This window comes from Cavia porcellus, unplaced genomic scaffold (assembly GCF_034190915.1).
Source record: "Cavia porcellus strain 051 isolate PalLab524CR breed Dunkin Hartley unplaced genomic scaffold, mCavPor4.1 scaffold_25, whole genome shotgun sequence".
Lineage (NCBI taxonomy): Eukaryota > Metazoa > Chordata > Mammalia > Rodentia > Caviidae > Cavia > Cavia porcellus.
In genome coordinates, this window is record NW_026947508.1 from 436006 (window position 1) to 458572 (window position 22567).

General features: G+C 46.8%; 2 protein-coding genes and 1 long non-coding RNA gene across 6 annotated transcripts; 1 reads left to right on the top strand and 2 right to left on the bottom strand.

Moving 5' to 3' along the window:
• Nucleotides 1-626: 626 nt before the first annotated feature.
• On the bottom strand, nt 627-3331 carry Mrpl20 (mitochondrial ribosomal protein L20). The gene is made up of 4 exons (XM_003461512.5): nt 3169-3331; nt 2946-3056; nt 2260-2337; nt 627-1024 (listed from the first exon to the last, which is right to left on the bottom strand). Exons 1-4 carry the CDS (start codon nt 3253-3255, stop codon nt 851-853), a joined length of 450 nt encoding a protein of 149 aa, XP_003461560.1. The 5' UTR covers nt 3256-3331; the 3' UTR covers nt 627-850.
• Nucleotides 2986-16542, top strand: LOC134472866 (uncharacterized). Of its 2 annotated transcripts, none has more exons than XR_010042839.1 (4): nt 2986-3109; nt 15576-15666; nt 16079-16158; nt 16244-16542. It is a non-coding gene; the product is annotated as an uncharacterized LOC134472866 (long non-coding RNA). The 2 variants fall into 2 exon arrangements; XR_010042840.1 differs by lacking the exon at nt 2986-3109 and adding an exon at nt 12911-14106.
• Ankrd65 (ankyrin repeat domain 65) lies at nt 13755-22469 on the bottom strand. 3 transcript variants are annotated; one of them, XM_063235262.1, is made up of 3 exons: nt 18002-22469; nt 17350-17878; nt 13755-17243 (listed from the first exon to the last, which is right to left on the bottom strand). In XM_063235262.1, the coding sequence occupies exons 1-3, from the start codon at nt 18316-18318 to the stop codon at nt 16860-16862; spliced, it is 1230 nt and encodes a 409-aa protein (XP_063091332.1). In that variant the 5' UTR covers nt 18319-22469; the 3' UTR covers nt 13755-16859. The 3 variants fall into 3 exon arrangements, with proteins under 3 accessions (XP_063091332.1, XP_063091331.1, XP_063091333.1); XM_063235261.1 differs by having other exon boundaries at nt 13755-17878; XM_063235263.1 differs by lacking the exon at nt 17350-17878 and having other exon boundaries at nt 16788-17243.
• Between the last annotated feature and the right edge of the window lie 98 nt (nt 22470-22567).

Genomic DNA, 22567 nt, shown 5'->3' on the forward strand with positions numbered 1-22567 from the left:
AGACAGCTAGAGGACTGGGAGAAGGGCATGGAGATGAGGGGCTCAAAATAGAGGTCTGGATGGGAGCAGGTTCCTAAGAAGACAAAGGGGTAGGCCAGCCCTAAGCATTATCCACTGCCCAGGGAACAGTGGGCATAGACAGGTCTGCATGGCATAGGGCTGGCAGAGCTACTATAGAGTGGTTTCTGCTAATGAGCTCATTGGGATGATTTCTGGAATTAACAGAGTAGCATGTTAGTTGTTAGCCTGGGAGCCCCATCTGATAAAAGTCCCAGACAGGAACCAGAAGCACCAGTCCTGGCTATTGGCCACCTCCCTCTGATCCCTACTGGCCAGGGAGCATGGGAAGACAGCAGGAAAACAGCTGATGTGCAATGGCCAAAGAAGAACCACGGGAAAGGTGAGGGGAACCTGGAATGGATTAGGGAGCTAGGCGAGTGGGCGAGTCAGATTTTAGTGGTCAGCTTGCAGAAGCAGCACGTTCAGTTGTATCCAACTGCTAGGAACTTCTGTCCCAGCAGCCTCTCCTGCTGTGCCACACAGCAGCTGCTCCTGGGCATAAAGGCTCCTCAGGGGCAGGTTACACCCCACTGTGTTTCCTTCATCCCAGAAAACACAACTCACAATTCAAAACGCTGTGAAGGCTTTATATGCACAATCTATGTAAGACAGTTATGAGACCCAGTTCCACTGGGAGAAGGCAAGGCCTTTTCTCTCAGGCTTGGCATGGAAATGTGCATAAAGTCCCAACCCAGGTTTATGAGCTGTTGAGTAGATAGTACATTGTTCCTATCTTGATTACTGCGATCATGAGGAAGCAGCATTTTTCTGATCCACAGCATCGCAATCCTCAGTGGTACTGCACCACTCTGGAAAATATGCCTTCAGGCTCCTTCCCATCCCCCAAGGCAGCTGCAAATCCTTCTTGTCGCCTCCTTTGAGCCAAAGCAGCCAAAGATTTAAACGTCTTTGGTTCATAGATGGCCAGGTCTGCGAGAACTTTCCTGTTGAGCTCCACTTGGCACTAACAAAGAGAGAGAACCAGAGCCCATAGTCAGCATCGGGGAGCATTTGGGCAGCACATCACAAGAACCTAAGATGGACTAGCCTATGGTAAGAGTGTGGCTCGGAGACCTGTGATGGTAAGTCACCCTCCAGCACCAGCATGCTGGCTCCAGCTGGCTCTAGGGCACAGCCTGTTCATGTAATACCTCAGCAGGAGACAGCAGGAGAATCCTGCCTGGGCAGCACAGTAGACCCCAATGGAACAAATGTGAATAAGGACAAGGGATGGCACCTGTAAAATGGGAAGGGAGGTGAGTTCAGGCTCCAGAGCCTGCCCAAGGAGCAGAAGATCTTGTTTAAAGCATCACCTGGCACTTCTACACTAGCCCTATCTGTTGGCTTGGAAGTTCCCAGAGTGCTAGGTCAGGCTCACTTGACAGAGAGACTGCAGGCCTAGGGTGTAACTTAGTAGTAGTGGGGCTATGCACAAGGCTCTAAGTTTGATCCCCAGCACTGAGAAAACTGCAGGTGATTTCAGAAAGCTGATGCAAACTGCCAGTGGGCCTAGGAGCGAGAGGGGGATGGGCAGTCTCCACACATTAAATGCAACTACTAAGCACCTACTGGACCTATCCTGAGAATCTCTGTCATGTATCACTTAGGAGGCTATAAGGTAGAATCAGAATATCTAGGCCCTGGACTTTTTAAAAGAAAAACGCAAATGTACATGAAAGCAGAGGGGAATAGCATAACTTCCAGATTCATAGAATGCCCAGGATTTCACAGTTCTTGCTTAAACTATTCCTTCCCTCCAAGACACTTCCCCTTCTTCTAATTCTAAGTTTGAACTTATCTGTTACATCATCAAAACCTTCCACTGTTAAAACTGTGCAGATAGGGGATATAGTTCAGCAGCACAGCACCTGCCTGGCAAGTATAAGGTCCTGAGTTTGATTCCCAGTACCAAAAGGAAAAAAAACAAAACAAAACAAAAAAAAAAAACACAAAATACAGTTAAAGCCAGTGTCTTTCACTTCTATTCCTTAATAGGGAAACACTGTGCCTCACATCGTAATACAAAAATCTTGTTTCTACAACATCTGCTGCTGGCAGGGTAAGGAAGAAACAAATGTGAGCCCCTAACCTGCCAGGACTGCAGCCAAGAATACAACATAGTGCTTCTGTCTGTGCTATGCAGATGCTGGCCGACTGGGTCATCCTGAAGATGAGCTCCTCTACAGGGTATCAGCCTACCTTGATTAAATTGTTAATAAACACCGAGTACTTCAGACCGTGTTCCTGGGAGGCAGCTGTGATGCGATTAATCCAAAGCTGTAACAGGGAAACACAGGTGTTAACAGCACCCCAGATGTTCTATTTACACCTACCTTGCAATAATCTTCCCTAAAGTATTGGTCAGCCCTAGAGAAGTGTTTTTCTCTCCAGCAAACAGACTTGCAGCACAAACAGCAAGCAAAGATTTATGCACTTCACTGAAACGCGTGCCATTTTAGGCTTTTTTGAGACAATGTCTCACTATGTAGTTCAGGTTAGTCTTGAACTCACCATGCAGCCCTGGCTGGCCTGCCTGGGCCTCCTGAGTAACTGGGATTACAGGCGTGCGGCAGAGCGCCCACTGAGAATGTGGATTTCAGGACCTCGGAGGAGGCACAGCGGCTGCCATCACCACGCCAGGCGCCAGCCCGTCCAAACAGGCAGAATTCACATTGGAAGCCTGCAGACCTGAACGCTGGGACCGAAGCCACTGCTAGCAAGGCCTATCTGCCCTTATGGACTCAGAATGGGCTGCTGCCCTTGCTCGTTCCGCTAATGCTTAGAAAACGCTACTGATACAAGGTTGCAGCTTGTCTACCAATACACAGCCAGGAACGGCTGCAGCCTGGAGAAGCGATGCAGTCTCGGGGAAGGGCGGCGCTTACGGTTCTCAGGTTCCGTTTCTTCAGCTTGCGGGCCCGGGTGCACTTTACGAAGGCCCTGGTGACGGCCCTGACGGCCAGTCGATAGCAGCGGTTCTTCCTCCCGCGAAAGTGCTGGGTCGAGAAACAGCAAACGATGCACCAGTGAAGTACGCCGCACCGGTGAGGTAAGCCGCACCGACGCCCCTGACCCGCGGGTTCCCTTATCCCCAACTCGCTCACTCACCCGCGCATGCTTCAGCACCTCCTGAATCCGAAAATAGCGATCGGTGACGCGGTTCCGCAGCCAGAGCCGAGTCGTGAGGAACACCATTCCGAGGACTACCGGCCGGGTGGCCACACAGAGCGCTTCCGGGTCAGCGCCCCCTAAAGCTTCCAGGGCAAACGATTGCGCTTCCGCCTTCCGGGGCGTCACGGGGCTCAGCCTGTGAGTTACGTAGCGCACTCCGAGCTGCCTTGGGCTGGAGGCGTGGCAATGCGCGCTAGGTTCGCTGGGCGGGAGCCCAGCAAGGAGGAGGATGTTGCGCGGGCATGGACGGGCCTGGGCCCTGGCCCGGGCCCGGAGTGCACCGCTGCACTGGCCGCTGATGAGCCTGCCGGTGCAGGAGCCAGCCTGCAAACTGACTTAGGGGGTAGACCGAGGAAAAAAAGAGACATAATCCCATTTGAGGCAGGAGTGCTGTGAGTTCGAGGCCAGGCTGAACTGCAAAGTGTGTTCAAGGTAGGCCTGAACTTCATAGCAAGACCCCGTCTCAAAAAACAAAACCAAAAACAAACAAAACAAATTTCCAAGTAAGGGAAATCAGAAACTCCTGTCCCAAGACAGGTCCCTTTTTATTAGTAAAATAAGGCAATATAGCAATCATGCAATCCAAGGTTCAAGTAACTAAGGAGGAATCATAACAACATTACCCCATACAATTTTTTTTGTTTTGTTACCGGAACCAAACGCATAACCTTGCACTTGCCAGGCTGGAGCTTATGCAGCTAAACTAAATGCCCGACCCCCACAATTTTCTTTGTTTAGTCCTAGGCTGATGGTGTTCTGCTCCGGGGGTATTATGAGCCACAGTTTTCCAGCACACAAACACCTTCCACCCACCCTCCCATCCCCAGAAAACTCAACAGGGCCTCCTCAGCGGGTCTTGCCTATCACATAGTGGGGTCTCCCACATGTCCTCTTTTTTGATATTGTGATTGCATCAGTTGAATCAGGCTCTGATGAGGTTGCACATCTCTCAAGCGTTGTTTGGTCTTTCCTCCCAGGAGGCAGACTATAAATAATACAAGCAGACAGATTGATAAAAAACAATAATCCAACATACATTCCAATGTGAGCTCTCATTTATGCCCACGTATTGAGTTGATCTAACACGCTGGCATATTGATCCCATTCCTGTGGATTCTTGAGTCTACTGTGACATGGAAAAATATCTTTTTGTAATTATTCCAGATAAAAAGTTCTGTTTTTACCCATAGGGCTCTGTAGATGTTTTTTTAACCATTTTCCACAGGTGAATTAATACAATGTATTCTGGTGATGGGACACAAAAACACATTCTATTAAAATGACATCCAAACACTTGCTGTGACTGTAAGCTCTCAGTTCAGTACCCCATCCACAGTACTGTAGTTTACAATATGCTAATTTGAGATTTTAATTTTTCATCAGTGAAATATTGAAAACCCCAAGCCCCATCCACTGCACATGTCCAGTTGTCCCCAAAATGAGCAGTTTGAAGGAATTGAGTTAAAGCAACAGTGGCCACAGTGACACCAAAAATGAATAAGACCAAATACTATTCCTGTAACAAGACCAGTCATGTGCTTTCCCTGATGTGTCAGATTCTGTAATCAGGAGGGCATTAAGTGGAAGCAGGTGTATCTGGCCAAGGTGCAGTAAGGTTCACAGGTAGCCACACTCCAGGCAGCCTACCCAAAACAAGAGTGGTATATTCAGCAGGGGAACCCTCACTGACACAATGAGCAAGAGGGCATTCTTGACATGTAAAATTAATGTTGTTCCAAATGACTTCTCCACATAAGAGTATTACAGAGATGGGCTTAGAACCTCTAACAGTAATGTAAAGGAAATAGAACTTGCAACCTGTTAGAAGTCTGATACTCCTCGTTCATGTTTAAGGCCCACTGACATAGTTACTCAGTGACTCGATCTGTTGTAGATATTTTCTCGCTATGGTCAATCTGGTGAATCCTGTAAAAGGAGTCTAGATATTTGCTGTTGGTTTTGTCTGCATGACCACTTGGAGCCTGGCAGCCTCTAGGCAAGAACAAACAAATTTTCTGAAAAATTAGAGCATGTGTATATAACCAGAGTATAAGCACCGGAACTGAAAGGCAGGTTGGGGAAAGAACAGAATCCAGACTCTGTTAAGGGAACGGACTGGACTGTAACTGCTGGCTCTTAGACTCCTTTGGTGATGAAGTCTGATATTTTGTCATAAGTCTCTCCAGTTTTAGCTGTAAGAACACAGAGAAGTTAGTGGCTCTGAAAGACAATTTCACCTGAGAATTTAAAGACTTATTGAGCTCTTACAGATCATAGTTTTTCTTAATAACCCATAACATTGGTCAGCTACTAATGCAGCTAGAAGCTGCCAGAGGGAGTCAGCAACCGGAGGCCCCTCCCCTCTTTTTTTGTCTTTTTGAAACAGGGCGTGGCTATGTAGTTCAGGCCAGACTTGAGCTTACTTTGTAGCCCTGGCTGGCCTCAATCTCGCCACAATCCTCCTGCCTCAGCTTCCCACAGCTGTGCACCACCACAGCTGGCTCAGTTAGCTTATTTCTATGACATTGTTTTATATATCTGTTGGTTATACATTTCTGCTGGGTGTTTAAGACCAAGTTAAAGTGAGACATGTTTTAATTAAAGGTAGTCTCTTGCTGCCCATCAAGGTCAGTTAGATCTCCTCAGGCATTAGGTTGCCACCATGTTCAGAGCTTCTCAGCTCCTCTTTCAGTGTCAGCTGCCAGGATGGTCATGCTGTTGCTTGACTGTGCTGCCTCCTGTGAAAGCAAGGCAGATCTTTTCTCTCTTGGTGATTCTCCTTAGAGACACTGTATACCTTGATGACTCCTGTTATCTGGAGGTCAGGAAATCTCCTTACACAGAAGACTGGATGACTCACCTGAGGTGTAAGATCCTGCAGGAAAGGTTCTCTCCTGTCCTGGGTCCTTGTCAACCTTGGAGGGCCAGAGCCAAAACATTGGCTGTGCTCTTAGCCAAGTTACCTCTCTGTTTTGGCCTTTAAACTTTAGTTGTTGAACACCCAGAAGGGAAGATCAGTGACATTAGTATTGTAGAGGGGGCAGTGAGTTTAACTATTATAATTTTATCCGCATATCAAGCACTTTGAAATATAAAGGATAGCCAAAGGACTATTTTTTATCAGCCATGGTTGTTTTGGTAGTGGAATCTCTGCAGAATGTTAACAATTATAAAAGTTTTACAGAGAAAACTTAGTATTCCATCCAGCGTTGACAGTCATGATATTATCTTTAAAACCCATTTAAATGTTTATATTAGCATAGAATAGTTTTTAGTTCATCTTTTCTGTTTAGTATATAAAGAAGTTCTTACCTAATTTGCTCTTTTTTTTTTTTTTAGTTTTATGGGGTTTTTATTTCAAAATGCCTTGCAATTAAATGAATTACTGTTCAGAAGTCTCCTGCTTTTTGTACAAAAATACTGTGCTACTGATACAGTTGAAAAAGTTCAATGACTTCTCCTGCAGGAGAAACTCACATTCCCAGGATCAACACAAAACCCAGCCTTGTCCCCAGCAGTAGGCTCCCCAAGGGCTGCATACCTGTCACCTGGGACAGGTTTTCTAGGCCCTGACCCACCATTTAGGCCCAGCAGCTGTGGCCGTGTTGAAAGCGAAGGAGCCTTAAGCAGCATCTCCATTACTCCTTACAGAGCTGGATCTGGGAAGGGAACACCGGCCCTCACACCCTGGTCCTGAGCTAGCCCCCCACTTTTTGCCTGCTGTGTACATGCTGGCTGCTGACAGTAAATGGTCTTGCCTGTTGCAAAGAAGACTCAGCCAGCTGTGGAAGCCTAATTTGCTCTGTTTTATAAATTGTTAGTGAGGAAGTGTGTGACATACTCTGGACTATTTAGTATCTGTGTATATCTCTAAGAGTAGCTGTGGGGGACCACAGAGGTGACTCTCTTTGAAAAGAGAAGCAATGGGGCTGGGGATTTAGCTCAGCGGCATAAGCGCCTGCCTTGCAAGTCAGGCAGTCATGAGTTCGATCCCTGGTATCCATAAAAATGGAAAAAAAAAAAAAAAAAAAAGAGAGAGAAGCAACTATCTCCATTTTGAATAAACTTGGCCCTATCTACATGTATTGATGCTTACAGAGCTGGCTAGGTTATTTCTTTGTCCCTTTAATTGGCTTTAAGCAATGTAAATTGGGCTGGCTGAGGAGCTGATAAATAATCTCTAAAGCAAAGCCACAGGTCAGTGTTACCCCACTCAGTGATTCCCCAAATGCGAAGTTTAGGAGTTTAGCCCAAGGGGATGGAGAGTCCTGCTCCATACTGTGAGCCTTGAGAAAGAAGCTATGACTTCCCAGTGCAAAAAGGATTGTACTTCAGAGCTGAAGCACTGACCCCAGATTATTAGCTACTGCCTCAGCGGTGTTACACAGATTGCTCTCTCGGCATTTCTTGCCCTCTGCTTATCAGACCTCCTACTTAGCCCAGCTCATGGTATTTCCCACCACTCTCACTGTCACTCATCCCTGAGCCACTCCCCTCATGGAGAATTAAAACCTGGGAAGGGCTTTGGGTCAAGGCCTTTGTTCTGGTGAACACCGTCTTGGCTGGATTTAGGACGCTTTGGCTTCCCATAGCCATATATGTCTCAGTGTCTATCTTCTCACCATGGTTTGCACTGGAAGTGGTAGATTGGAATTAACTGATTAGAATTTCAATAACTTCTCATTGGTATTATAATTATAAACCTTCTGGACCATGGCAAGGACGGGAATGGGTTCGCTAAAGGTAGCAACACATGTATAATCTATTTATCATGTCATAACCTGCTTTAGCGTCACTATCTTGTTCTGTAAGCGTCATTACCGTGACCTTTGTTTCTTGTAAATTATCCCTTTCCAGAACAGCAATTTGGTCCCCCAACCCTGGATTGTAAAACATTTGCTGACTACTGATTATAAAACGCTTGGTCCCAGGACCAACTGGCCCTGTTTGTAAAACATTTTTGCAGAGATTAACTCCCTTTCTGTATAAGCTCCCTCCCCCTTCTCCTCCACTTTACTGTCTTGATTTTTAAAAACCCTTGGTAACTGATAGAACTGTGGGGGACCGGAGGCGGCGGCGGCTGAAAAGATAAGAAGTAAGAAATATAAATGACCTTTATTTTGAGAATGCAGGGAGAGACACCCCTGAGCCCCCTAGGGATGAGCCATCTCCACCCCAGGGTCAGGGATCTCTCCATAGAACATATGGAGTGAGGCACGTAAGTAGCTTTGGTTTGGGGTGGAGCCTAAGGGGGGCATTAGGGATGCACAGGTAGCCTATTGGTCTTTGTTTGGCACCAGAGGTAGATTCCTAAGGGTGGGGGAAATGGAGCTCTTTGGCTTTACCGGCTACTGTGTCCTGTCTGGGCCAAAACCCTTTCAGTAACCTAACCTGGTTGCACAGCTCTGCATATTCCAAAGGCAGGGTGTGTGTCACTGGGTACCAGCTAAAATAAAGTGCTTTTTAAGATGGCTTGCCTTATAGGGCTGGGGATTTAGCTCAGCAGCATAAGCACCTGCCTTGCAAGCAGGCAGTCGTGAGTTCGATCCCCGGTACCAATAAAAATGAAAAAGATTAAAAAAAAAAAGATGGCTTGCCTTTCTTTTTGAACAATATTTTGGGCCTTGTTTTGGGTTACAGCTTATCACATAAACCTTTTTTTTCAAACTATCATTTGACTGGTGGTCTTGTGTTAGTTTGACATGTACATTTTATCAGAAGTAGTTGAAGCACAAGAGAAAGGCAGATATCTGAGTCTAAGAAAAAGGTTATCATCAACAAACAATCTTAGTTTTATATTTTAGAAGATCTGCATATCCAGAAAGCATGAATATATTTAGTACATCATGGGATAAGCAATAATGAAATTGCAGCTATATAAAAACCATTGTCTCTTGACTTACTTTTGTATCCAGAGCCTCTTTTAATAAGAACAATTAACCTTTTGAGGATAATGAATACAAATATATTACAATAATATGATCAGACCATCTATTGGAGTGTGTCTCACATAGGTTATAGAAACATAGTGTCCCATTAATGAAAAAAGGCTAGAATAAGATGTTTCTAGGCAGCTATTTTTTTTTATGTCCAAAGGGAGTCTTATCTAGCAGTTTTCCCAAGCCCAAGGGTAATCAATTGTCTTAGCAAATATTAGATGACCTATGTGAACCAGATCATGATGACTGAAAGGGTTTTGGCCCAGACAGGACACTAGCCAAGGAAGCCTCAACCGGAAGCAGGAAGCCCCTATCTCCCCCACCCCTAGGAATTTACCTGTGACGCCATCTTCCCGCCCATGGAAATTTACATATGGCGCCAAACCTAGGATCAATGGGCTACCTGTGCATCCCTAATGCCCTCCTTAGGTTCCACCCCAAACCGAGGCTACTTACATACTCCCACGCCATGTGTCTACTGGAGAGATCGCCAGACGTCAGCGGTGGGGGGTGCCAGTCATCTCTCTCCATATTCTCAGAATAAAGGCCTCTTTTTGTTTTATACTTCTCATCTTTTGGAAATATTTTTCATCTTTTGGAAATAATCCTATCAATGACACATTATTTTAACCAATAAAAGACTCCCAAGTTATTGTACACAAATAACAATGTATATTATATGTATAAAATCAGTGTTGGCATCATTTTAACCAGCTGGCAACCTAGGTGGAAACACGTTTTTAATCACATTTATAAGCCAATTTAAGTTATAGACAGATCTTTTAAAAATCTAAAAGCAAAAAGAAGAAAAATTACTGAGCTCAAACAAAACAGCTGTTGGGCTAGGGATTTAGCTCAGCTTCATAAGCGCCTGCCTTGCAAGCAGGTAGTCGCGAGTTCGATCCCTGGTACCAATGAAAAGGAAAAAGACCAAAAAAAAAAAAAAAAAAGTAAACAAAACAGCTGTTAGTATTATAATTGGCTATAGATTACACAGACACCAGACACAAAGACACATAAAACAATTAATTAATAAAAGTGTGGACTTCCGGGAGAACATGGCAGATAGATAGCAGCAGCTTCAGAGGCTCTCTGAGAAACTGCACTTAAAATCCAGGAATGGTGCCAGGCGAGAAATCCTAAGCAAGGGGAGATATACTTTGCCGACCCAGGAATGAACTAAACTAAGAGAAACCAACTGGAAATGCAATCCCGGTGACATAATAGGAACAGATAAGGTCTCAGCATGGAAGCTGGATCCCGCGCCACTGAAAACTGCAATTTGAATTTCCTGCAGCCACTGCTGCATCCCTATCAGCATGGCAAGGAGAGGAGGCATGAAAGCTCTGAGAGTGGGAAGAGGTGAATGGAGTTGAGAGCAGACTGGCCGGGAGCCCTGCATTGATCTTTGGTGAGTGAGCGGATCAGGGACCCTTCCAAAGAGTAGGAGGCTTCAGCAAAGGACATATTGGGACCGGGCAGACTAGCCAGAACAGGTTGTTGCAGTGACTTCAGTCACATATTCCCCTCTCAAGCGGGACTGGTGGCAGTACCTGGCCTGCGTGACGCCGCTGACTAAGACCCAGTAGGCTAGCCCAAACCAGGTCCCAGTTCCTGGAGGTGCACCCTAACAGTGAAGCCTTTGGTAGGTTGACCTGGAGGAGTGGGCCCAGCAGAGGCTGCCCAGGTCTCTGTCTCCCTAGTACACTGCAGTGGGCGGGAACACCTACCTGCTTGTATAAAAGGCAACAATACAAAGGATGGAAGATGATAAGAGGATCTATAACTTAAGACTTAAGAACATAAAAGAAGAAGTAGGGACATAAACAAATGGACTACAAAAGCTATTCACAGAAATAATCCAAGAGAATTTCCCTAATTTAGCAAATGGTAAAGATACTTAGATGTATGAGGCATACAGGACTCCAGCCATCTACAACCCAAACAGAGCTACACCCAGGCATATAATAATCAAAATTCCAGAAATCCAATATAAGAACAGAATATTAAAAGCCATCAGACACAAGAAACAGATCACTTACAAGGGAAAACCCATCAGAATTACAGCAGACTTCTCAGCACAAACCATCAAATCACAAAGAGTGTGGGGGGAAATAATTCAAGCTTTGAAAGATACTAACCTCCAGCCAAGATTGATATATCCTGCACAACTGTCCCTAGAAATTGATGGAAAAACAAGGTGCTTCCAGGATAAAGAACTAGGGGAATTTGCAACCACCAATTCAGAGAATACTGCAGTATATTCTAAAAAAGGAAAATACCAAGATTCCAGAAATAGTGGCAGAGAGGCCACAGTGAATGGAGCAGAAAGTGAAATGAAGAAGACAAACTGACAACAAATGACAGAAAAGAGCTCAACAGAAATGAGGCAGAGAAGATCGGAAGGTAGGAACAGCGATTTTGGAGAAAACAAGACATCATAATAGCTAGTGCGGATTTAGTATCATTTTGTTTTGAAGTCCCATCAAACTTGTATTCTTCTGCCTCCATCGGTCTTAAAAAGTTGTATCTTATTGGATTTTATTATATATGATAATGTAAGTAAAAACTTTTATAGACAAGGAGATTATACAGAAACCGTTGTTCGTTTTCTGTTGATTGGTTCTAAATACTCTGTAATCCCACATTCTCTTGAATGGTTTTACAGTGTCTTGATATGTTTGGTGCTACAGTATACGAAGTTATACTCAAAGACTTCAAGGAAAGAGACACTATGGTAACTACCTTTATGTCAGGATATCTTGTGGTGAAACACTATTCTGCTTAAATGGTTATGCTTTGACCTGCGCTGTTCTGTTGTTATGCCCTCTTTTATCTCAGTCCCCTTTTTTAAAAAAATTATTTACTTTTTTCTTTTTATCTTATTAATTAAGGGAGAAATAAATAAAAAATAGCAGGATACTCTACTTTGATTTCCTATTGACTTGATTTTAAATCCTGTATTGCCCTCACCATGTTTTGACTGATTTTCCCCTATTCTGCATTGCTTGATAGTACCAAGTTCGAAAGTATAGGCAAAACTGTGAAGACAATAAGATTCATTATGACGCCCATTCCGGTTGAGTATTATCTTCTTTTAAAGTCCTGTAATGTCTCCAATGTCTCCAATGCTTTGGTTTTATTCTTTACTGTTTTGTTCAATTTTATTATAACTGGCAATTCTTCTTAAAATAGCAAGAGGCAGTATGGTAACCATTGTTGATCACCTTGTATTTTGTTTTTACATTATCTATTATGTCCATCCTTTTGATTTGACTGACTCTGTTCTGATATGTCGCATTTGGTTTTACTCTCTTCAAAAAAAGTAATAAGAACTGTGGGAGTAATAAAACCCAAAGTGTGTAATTGTCATTGTACAACAGAAAGGAAAAGAAACTGCTCTAAAGGATATAACTGCATATATATTTAAGTGTATAAGATAGATAACCATATTACTGAGTTTTTTTGGATCATTGAACAAAACTGTTTGCACTCTCACTGTTTGAAAGTCCACTTTATATGCTTCAATTTTGTAACTTGAACAACTATTTCTAAGATGAGAATATGTAATCTATTAACTAGTGATTTCTTACTGTTTATTTTTTAAATTTTGTATTACTTGTACCCTTTTTCTGTTTTTTTCTTTTTCTCCTTAAATTAAAAAAAAAAAACAAAAAAAAAAAAAAAAGAAGTGTATTTGTATATATTTGGCCAAGTTGAATTATAATATCTTTTATGTAAGACTAGTCAGAACATTTCTAGGCCAACTAACAGATATCTCTTGGAATAAATATTAGAAGGAATAAAAATCTCTACTTAACTTTAGTTATAAATCTTTACTTATAATCAATATTTTTTGTATTTTATTTTGTCTTAAGTTTGGCAACTCTTTGCCCTCTTTTATTCATCCTCTGGCTCAGTCACCTCTATTACCTTTTTTTTTTTTTTTTTTGTCTCTTTCGTTTTTATCAGTACCAGGGATTGAACTCACGGCTGCCTGCTTGCAAGGCAGGCACTTATGCCGCTGAGCTAAATCCCCAGCCCCAACCTCTATTACCTTTTGTTATCTATTTTGTTTTGTTTTGTTTTGTTTTTTTGAGCCAGGGTCTCTATGCAATTCGGGCAGGCCTTGAGCTCACTTTGTAGCCCAGGCTAGTCTGGAACTCGCAAGGATCCTCCTGCCTCAGCCTCCCAAGTGCTGGGATTATAGGCATGAGCCACCATGCCCTGCAAGCCACCATGTCCGGCTGTTATCTATTTAGACTTTTTTTTTTTCTTTTTCTAACAACTTCTATGGGACCTCACTCTGCAAGAGACAGCCCCAAAGCAGCTCTTATTGTTCTTTTTATTTTGCCATTGACTGGCCAGACCTTAGGATTTATTTTGTCTCCAGGGTGTGAGTGGTGTTACCTGCCTGATTACATGTATTACAGTATTTAAACAGGATAAAATATCTCTCCTCAGCAGGGAAACTGGAATTTCAGGCATAATTAAAAATGAATAAGTAAACAGAAAGTCATGTGAGTTACAGGCTATCATGGTTTATGTTGTTGGCCCCCAGGCCTCATGCATTTGCATTGTACATTTGTATTTGTTTTCTTTTTTTTTTTTTTCTTTTTGGTCTTTTTCGTTTTTATCGGTACCAGGGATTGAACTCACGACTGCCTGCTTGCAAGGCAGGCGCTTATGCCGCTGAGCTAAATCCCCAGCCCTGCATTGTACATTTGTAACTGGTTCCTTGTCTAGAGCTTGGATTGATGGTGTCAGTGCTCCACCCATCTAGGGGTGGAGCCAGCATGTAATGTAATGACAGGAAGGAGGTGTGTTCTCTCTTGCCAGTTTTCTGCCTTGCTGTTGGCAGCCTCCTTGAACTGAGGCCCTGCCATGCCACCCTGCCTTGGAGCCAGCTGAGTATGGACTGAAACCTCCAAAAACTGTAAGAAAAAAACCTTTCCTTTCCCAACTTTGGGCATAAGGTGGTTTGTCTCAGCGACAAGTAACAAGTAACTAAAACACAGCCTAAGGACTGAGAAATGGTCAGTTACCTCTTCTCCAGTGATTCCTTTCACTGAGGTCTGATGGTTAGAAGGGAGCCCATATTGAAGAGAAGGACCTAGAGACATGTGCCAGTGTCCAGCAATAGTCATGATGCTCAGGGCTGCTCTGTGGAGATAATCCAGCCAGAGGGAGAAGGCAGAGTGCCATAGGGGCCTTTAGTCCTGCGGGACCAGCTGGGAAGATGTCTCAGCCCGTGGGCCTCCACCTCACAGTGAGGCCCTCTTCCAGTGGCCGCCTTTGCAGTTAGAGCATGGAGTGGGGGCCTCTGACGCAGTCCCTCTAACGTGGCCGGGCCTTCTGCAGCAGTAGCAGTTAAGTTACTCATTGAGTTCTGTTTGGAGCCCCTAGAATCGACTTAGGTCTGTTCTTTTAAGGCTGAAACAAAGGTAGTCACTGTTTAGCCTCTTTGTGTTCTCTTCTTGACTTATTCCTGGTCTCAATTATAGAATACTGAGAAGGCAGTTTTTACTCAAGTATCAAGTGAGCTGTCTGAGTTGAGTTCTTAATATCCAGGGTTGACTGGGTAATAAATTGTCTTTAAGAATAATCTATTGTGGGGCTGGGGATTTAGCTCAGCGGCATAAGCACCTGCCTTGCAAGCAGGCAGTCGTGAGTTCGATCCCTGGTACCGATAAAAAGGAAAAAAAAAATCCAAAATAAATAAATAATAATAATAATCTATCGGGGGGATGGGGATTTAGCTCAGCAGCATAAGTGCCTGCCTTGCAAGTGCAAAGTTGTGAGTTTGATCCCTGGTACAAAAAAAAAGGAAAAAAAATCTATCAGATCAAGGGCTATAGACATATGTCTTACCAATATCTCTCGTAAAACATCTAAAAGGCAGAGGGGTTCTCATCTTTATCTTGACAATTTAAAATAACTAGAGGGTTTGGTTTTTGTCCTTCTTAGACCTTCAAGAATACACGTCTGAAAATGTCTCTTGCTCTAATCTCCTGTTTGGCCATTAGGTCAGTAGGGTCTTGGGTGGGGACTGCTGGGCCTCAGTGAGAACTGGTTGATGCCCTGACCATCTACCTTCTGACTTTCTGAAACTAAGATGCTATTCATTTTCAAATATAATAGCAGCTTATAATACTCCTTGTCTTTCACTAGAAGTTGGTTTGACTTAAGAGTAACATTATATCTCTCCATTATATCTCTCTTTTTTTTTTTTTGTTTTGTCTTTTTCCTTTTTATCGGTACTGGGAATCGAACTCACGACTGCCTGCTTGCAAGGCAGGCACTTATGTTGCTGAGCTAAATCCCCAGCCCCCAGTTTCTCATTTTTGAAATGCAAAAAGAAATAATCAGTGTTCCTTTAACTTTGATTTTTTTCATACCCTCAAGGAATCTCTCAAATTGATTATGCTCCAGAGTAGTAGGTGGTTGCCATCGGAGGAGACCAGAAGATAAAATTCAGCTGACCTATCCACCCTAGGTAGGATATATACCTGGCATGCACCAGTAGGTGCTTAATTTTATCTTTCCAGGGACCACCTATACTTATTCCCATGGGTGGTTTTTATAAGCACAAGCTACAATTGATCACAAGTTTAGCAACCATGGTTAGACAAGGGAGCACTGCATAGCATTAAACCACTGTTTTCTAATTTTTTTTAAGGAAGAAAGGCTTATTTTAACTCATATTTTATAGCTGTTTCAGTGTATTGTCAGCTGGCTCCAAACCAAGGTGACAAAGTGGAATGGCATCCCAAAGGAGAAACAGTTCACAGTAGGGCAGGCAGAAAGTAGCAGCTGTTTTCTAATTCTTTAAAAGAGTGAGAAAGACAGATCACAAAGCAGGCACATTTTATCTTGCAAAAGAGATCACTTTTTTTTTTTTTTTTTAGAGATCACTTTTAAAGATGCACAGAAGCACAACTGACCTGAAGAACTTTACCCTGGTCCCTGGGGCAAAGAAGTCTCCAAGGTACTTGTTTTATCTAATTACCTCAGCAGCTTTCCTAGCAGCTAGACAAGACTGTGATTTTTTTTTTTTTTTTTTGTGGTACCAGTATGGAACTCAGGACCTCACACTTGCCAGGCAGGCGCTTATGCCACTGAGCTAAATCCCCAGCCCGGATCAGCTTTATCCTATGTTGTTTTGTATGAATTCTCTATATGCGAAGATGTGGACAACTATTTGGAAGAAAACAAGAGACAATATGATACATAGTGAAGATCTTAGGTTGTCTAGCTTTGAAATTTATATCTCTTACATTGCTTTCTTATGTCCTATTGTGTTGTTTTGTTGTGTTTAATTTTACCCCCTTTAAACATTAAAAAAAAAAAAAAAAAAAAAAAAAAAAAACAATCCCAGTGTGCCAGGTGTGCAGGGGATGCCTTGGTTGCCTGTTTTTGGCTCTGGATGGGTGGCTGGGGAACTCGGCTTGGCCCAAGGGAGTTACACCAGGAACTTCTGCATTCCCAGGAGCTGAGGGGTCACCCCAGGTCTAGCCACAGCCCCAAGACGCCAACCTGTAGGCATTTTTGTGCAGATTGCCCGCCCCCTTGCCCCCAAGCAGCCCTGGAGTCTCGCCCGGAAGACAGAAGCCAGCATTTCTCAGGACTGCTACCGGTGCTCGGACTCAGCCTCTCCTAGAGAAGCCCCGAGGATAAGGGGCGCCTGGGTCAGTCCCCTGTGGATGTCTGGGCCATTTCACCCCATTGCGTCCTCAGTGTGGGGCTGGCTCCTCGGCTCAACAAAAGCTCCATCGTGACGCTGTGGCTCTGTTCCGCGGCGAGGTGCAACGGGGTCTTGCGGAGCCAGCCCGCAGCGTTCACCTGTGCTCCACTGTCCAGGAGGTGGCCTGCAACCTCCGCGAGGCCGCCCCGCGCGGCGCGGTGCAGCGGTGTGAAGCCCAGAGAGTCCCGCGCGTCCACCGCGGCTCCCCAGGCCACCAGCAGCCGGACGGCGGGTAGGTGTCCACCAGCCGCAGCCCTGTGGAGCGCGGAGCGGCCGTGCCGGTCCCGGACGCCCGGGTCGGCCCCCTGGGCAAGCAGTACCTCCATGACCTGGGGAAAGAGAAGCGGGAATCGGGACCGCCCAGACCCTGTGCACGGGAGAGGCGCGCCGGGGACCCGAGCCCAGGACCCCGAGGCGGCTGCGCGGGAGACGCACCTCCAGGCACCCCAGGCTGGCCGCCAGCCCGAGTGCCGAGGACCCCGCGCCTTCCGCCTGCGCCCCGTGCGCCAACAACAGGCGCAGCGCCTTTGTGCTCCCGGCCGCGGCCGCCACCAGCAAGGCACCGTCCAGGTCTGCACCGCCGCGCGCCGCCAGCAGCTCCAGCATCGGCAGCCGCGCGCCCGCCGCCGCCCAGTGCGCAGCCGTCCACCCGCGCGCATCCGCCGCGGGCTCGTCGCTTGTGCCTGACGCGGCTAGCAGGAGGCCGGCTAGCGGCCCGCGGCCCAACGCGCAGGCCCAGTGCAGCGGCGCGAGCCCAGCGCCGTCCGCCGCGCTCGCCGAGGCCCCGCGCCGCAGCAGCAGCTCGGCCACGCGCGAGTGCCCGTGCCAGGCGGCCTCGTGCAGCGGCGTGCGCCCCGCGCCGTCCGTCAGGTCCGGCCGCGCGCCGCGTCGCAGCAGCAGGTGCACAAGGGGCGCGTGGCCGCGCAGCACAGCCAGATGCAGAGGGGTGCGGCCCGCGCCGTCCCTGCGGGGGAGCCCGGGAGTGCATGGATCTAGGACCCAGACAGGAGGGGTCCATAGAGGAGACCCCGAGCAACCCACGCTGAAATGGGGACCCAGCTCGCCCAAAGTGGGGACCCGCGCTCACCTCTCGTTCACGCTGGCCCCTTGGCGCAGCAGCTGCATTACCAGACCTGGGGAACCGCACCACACCGCCTGGAGCAGGCGGCCCCAGCCCTGCGGGGCACTGGGTCTCTCTTTCCTGGGTCCAGGAGCCTCGGAGCCCAGTTCCACCCATCGCAGCTCTTGCTGGGCCTCTGCCAGGTCCTGCTCACTAGGCTCCAGCCTGCTGGAATCCCTCTGGGAAGAGCAGGCACCAGTAGCCTCCCTAGAGGCCACTGGCCCATCTAGGCTAGGGATCCCCAGCTGCCATGGAGGCCCCATCCCACCAGGAGACCCTGCCATCTCTTAGGCTTGCTGGGTTTGGCTTCCAGTTATCCACGAAGGGAGCTGACCCAGTGGCTCTGTTCTCTCCATACCAGACTGGCGTAGGCACTACCTGGTGACCTTCCTGGGAGGTGTGGTGCTGTTTCTAAAAGCTGGAGCTGCCAAGGGGAGGGCAGAGCAGGCTGCTGTTGCCGCCCACCAAGCTGAGCCATCTGACACTGTACCCAGCAGTTTAGTGGGAGGCCCTGTGTGCCAGGTGCTCCTGGTTTCTCCCTTGCTGACTCCCAGCCCCGACAGGGAGGCGGGGAAGGGCAAGCAGGAACATGCTTGTACTCTACAGACAGCTTCTCAGCCTCGCAGACACACACATACACACACACACACTAAAACTACCTGGGGCTGGAAACCCCCCCCCCCATATCTCCTGGTCCCCAGCATGAGGAAGGAGCAGGGTGAGATTCCACTTTCCCTGCCATGAAGCACCCCATAAGCTAAGCACCTGGACACAGGGTAGAGCAGGAGGTGGGTGGTCCCTCCAGGTGAGCTAGTCTGGGCAGACCCACAGGACAAGGAAGTGGCCTGGTGAGAGCCTCAGGAACCTTCCCAGGACATGCACTGCTAAGCACCTGTGTGTGCAAGTGAGAAGGGGCCCTGAGGAAGGCCTGGCACAGGGAGGGTCCAGTGGGCCACGAAGAGCCTGGACAAGGTCTGCTTCCAGCTCTTGAGCTCGCCCTTGTAGTGACCAGGACTGGTCACGAGGGAGCAGCCCCAAACAGGACACAACCTCTGCCAGGACTTTCATCAGAGGAAGGGCTCCGGGCAAGGGACCCCTTCTAGCTTCCAGCCATTGCAGAAGATCCCAGTGGACCAGGGCACACAGACATAACCCCCAAGAGACCAGGAGCCTTGGAGCCCAGCCACTAAGCTGAAGTAGCCTCAGTGTCCAACCCTGTTGTTTTTTTCTTTCTTTCATTTTTGGGGGCAGTGTTTGTTTTAAAACAGGGCTTTGCACTGTGGTTCAGGCTGGCCTTGAATTCCGGGTGATTCTCCTGCCTCACCCTCCCTAGTGTTTGGGTTGCCACCACACCCAAGTGCTGGGATTACAGGAATGTGTCACCACACCCAGCTTTTGACCCTGTTCTGTTTCCTTAGCATCTACCATGACACAAAAGTCTTCTTTGAAAAAAAATATCTTTTTTAGTTTAAATGTCTGATTTTATTCCTAGAGTGGATGCTCACTGAGGTCCCAGCTTGAGCTGGACAGCTAGGAAGCACCAGGGCCTGGATTTACACAAATGTCAAAAGCAACAGGAGCAGTAATCTTGAAGCAGGGTTTAAAGAAAAACAAGTTTGTCCCAGTGTGGAGGCTCATGCCTGTAATCCCAGCACTCAGGGGACTGAGAGCAGGAGGACTGCTTCAAGATTGAGACCAGACTGAGCTACAAAGTGAGTTTAAAGCCAGCCTGAATAACACAGTAAAACCCTGTCTCAAAAAAAATAAAAACAGGGGCTGGGGATTTAGCTCAGCGACATAAGCGCCTGCCTTGCAAGCAGGCAGTCACGAGTTCGATCCCCAGTACCAATAAAAAAAAAAAAAGAAAGAAAAACAAATGTTCCCCGCCTCGAACATTCTCCGTTATACCATCCCCTCACCGATGGCTGTCACTCCTTGTTCTGGTACAGATAAAATTGACAACTCTGACCTGAAAACAAAGTTTATAACTCATAAGTCTCTCTCTTATTTCAAGCGTAAATTATTAATTGCTTTCAATTGCTTTGTCTTGCTTCTGTGTCCTCGCTTGCATCTCCACCAAGTTTCTCTCCACTAGGAAGACCCAACTCCTTGGTCAAATGTAAAACTGGATCCTGCCCTTCATTCCATGCTCTGCCATTTTGGGCAGGAGTCTCTGCTGAGCCAGGTGCATGCCTAGTAAAGGCCTCCTCTTTCCCCACTGGTCTCTCTGACCTCTTGAATTCTGTGGCAGTTTCTTTTCTTTTCTTTTGTCTTTTTCATTTTTATCGGTACCAGGGATTGAACTCAACTCACTACCGCCTGCTTGCAAGGCAGGTGCTTATGCCGCTGAGCTAAATCCCCAGGCCCTCTGCGGCAGTTTCAGTGCACCGTAGCCCTTGCTCCAGAGAGCGACCCTAAAATGCAGGACAGGGACAGTGACAGGGACCTTGCTGCTAAGGAGTCACTCCCTGGTACAGGTGCCCCAGGATGGGTGGGCAGAAGTGGGAAGGCTGTCAGCACTACCCGCCAGCTCCTCCATGCCTGACTGCTCCTGGCCCCCACTGGGGAGGAGGTGGCAGCTGCCCCTGGGGATCCATAACCAGGACTTCATTTGAAGCTACAGAGCCTAGAGAAGCTCCCAGAATGAGGCAGCTCCAGCACTGCAATCTCAGCTCTGAAGTCCTCCGCTGATGGTCTTTGCAAGCTGGGGCCTTGGGAGCTAATTAGGTCAGTGGAGGTACCAAGGGCTGGGTCCTGAGGGCATCAGTGGCTTCGCAGGAAGAGAAAAAGGCACCTGAGTGGTGGCCTGAATATGGACACCCCCAACAGGGTGGCCCTCCCCCAATGCTGGTGTTGCACACACTTGAGTTAAGCGGAGATACTGTTCCCAGTCAGGTGGGTCCAGCCCTGGAAGGAGCCAGTGCAGAAGATGGATGGGGTCCGCTGCAGCCTTGGAGGAGACCTGTGCTGAGCACCAGACCTCAAAACAAAAGATGATAGGAATGTACCCATAGACTTTCCCTGAGGATGAACAACGGTGGGTGATTGATTTCTGATAGGTATCCATCACCTCTGGAAAGCCAGGAAGAGCCCCTGGCCCACCCACTCCAGGAAAAGCCCCTGTCTGGCTTCATGCCCATTGGTTATGTAACTCACTCCCTATTTGATCCTCTTTCAATCAATATTATCTGAGCAGTCATGCTGGTATTCTTATTGGTTGGCCATAGTTTTCTCCCATCTCCTGCCCACCTTGAAATGTCCTATTTTCCCCCCTCCTTGGACCCACATGAACCGCATGGTTTTGCTCTATAGAAATCCCTAGAAAAAGCAGGATCCTTGGCAACTCCCTTCTGTCTCTGTCAGACAGAAACTCTTTTTTTGTTTGTTTTCTTTCTTATTCCAGGGATTGAATTCACAATCTTGTACTTGCGAGGCAGATATTTATGCAACTGAGCTAAATCCCCAGCCCTCAGACAGAAACTTTCTTTCCCCAAGAAATATATTCTGCTGATAATCTCAGTTGTTCCTAGGATTCATTCTTCGATTTTGGAGAACACAAACGCATGCTAGACATCCAGTGAGTTGGGAATTTCTTTCGCCTATATCACCAATACCATGCTCTTGGGCTTCCTGAACACTAGGAATAGGAGCCAAACATATTTTTTTTCTTTACAGATTTCCCCTTCTCAGGAATTTAGTTATGAAAATGGCCTGAGACATACACAGTAACATTTGATAAGTGTTGGTTGAATGAATGCAGGAAGGAAGGATTTGAGAAAACAGGTTTACAGTAAAGACAACCTTTGCAACATTCTTTAGTCCCAAATTCACTATCCAAGTATACAAAAGGCACTGTCACAACTTGGCATGTGTGTGCCAGCAAAAACAATTAAGATGCCCTTGCATCAGGGCAGGGGAACCCTCACCTCCTCTCCTGACAGGGATATATCACAGGCTGTCAGCACTGTCACTGTCCCCCATTTACATGGGTCTGAAGGATGTCTGCAAACTGGAAAGGGCTGGAAAATGTCAGAAACAAATTAGAAGTGACGAAGCTGGCTGCATGAGAAGGAATCTCAGGGAAGCTGGCCGGCTCACAGCCCACCTACTCACTAGATGGCAGTCCCTTAAACAGCTGAAATGCTGCATGTCCTGCAAAACTATTAGGTGTGCAGGGTCTCTAGTAATGATGGGCGGAGTTTTCTTGTCCTCTCACGGACATAGGATATACTCCCACCCTCTTCATTGAGTTTTGTCACAAAAGATGTCTGTCATCATAGCTGCTGTTTATTGGGTATCCACACTGAGCCCTTCCTGCACGTCCCATTCTGTCTCCTCAACCCCCCTATGGAGTGGGTACCTGGGGTCTTCCTACATCACTGAGGAGGCTAAAGAGGGGCCAGCAGAGGCTGGGGCAGGGAAGCGAGGTGGGTTGCTGGCCTCTAGGTGGCAACTGGTGATGGGGCAGTTGTCAGGCCTGAGATCTATGAAATGAAGTCATTGTGCAGGAAATGAAAGGGGAGAGGGCTGGGC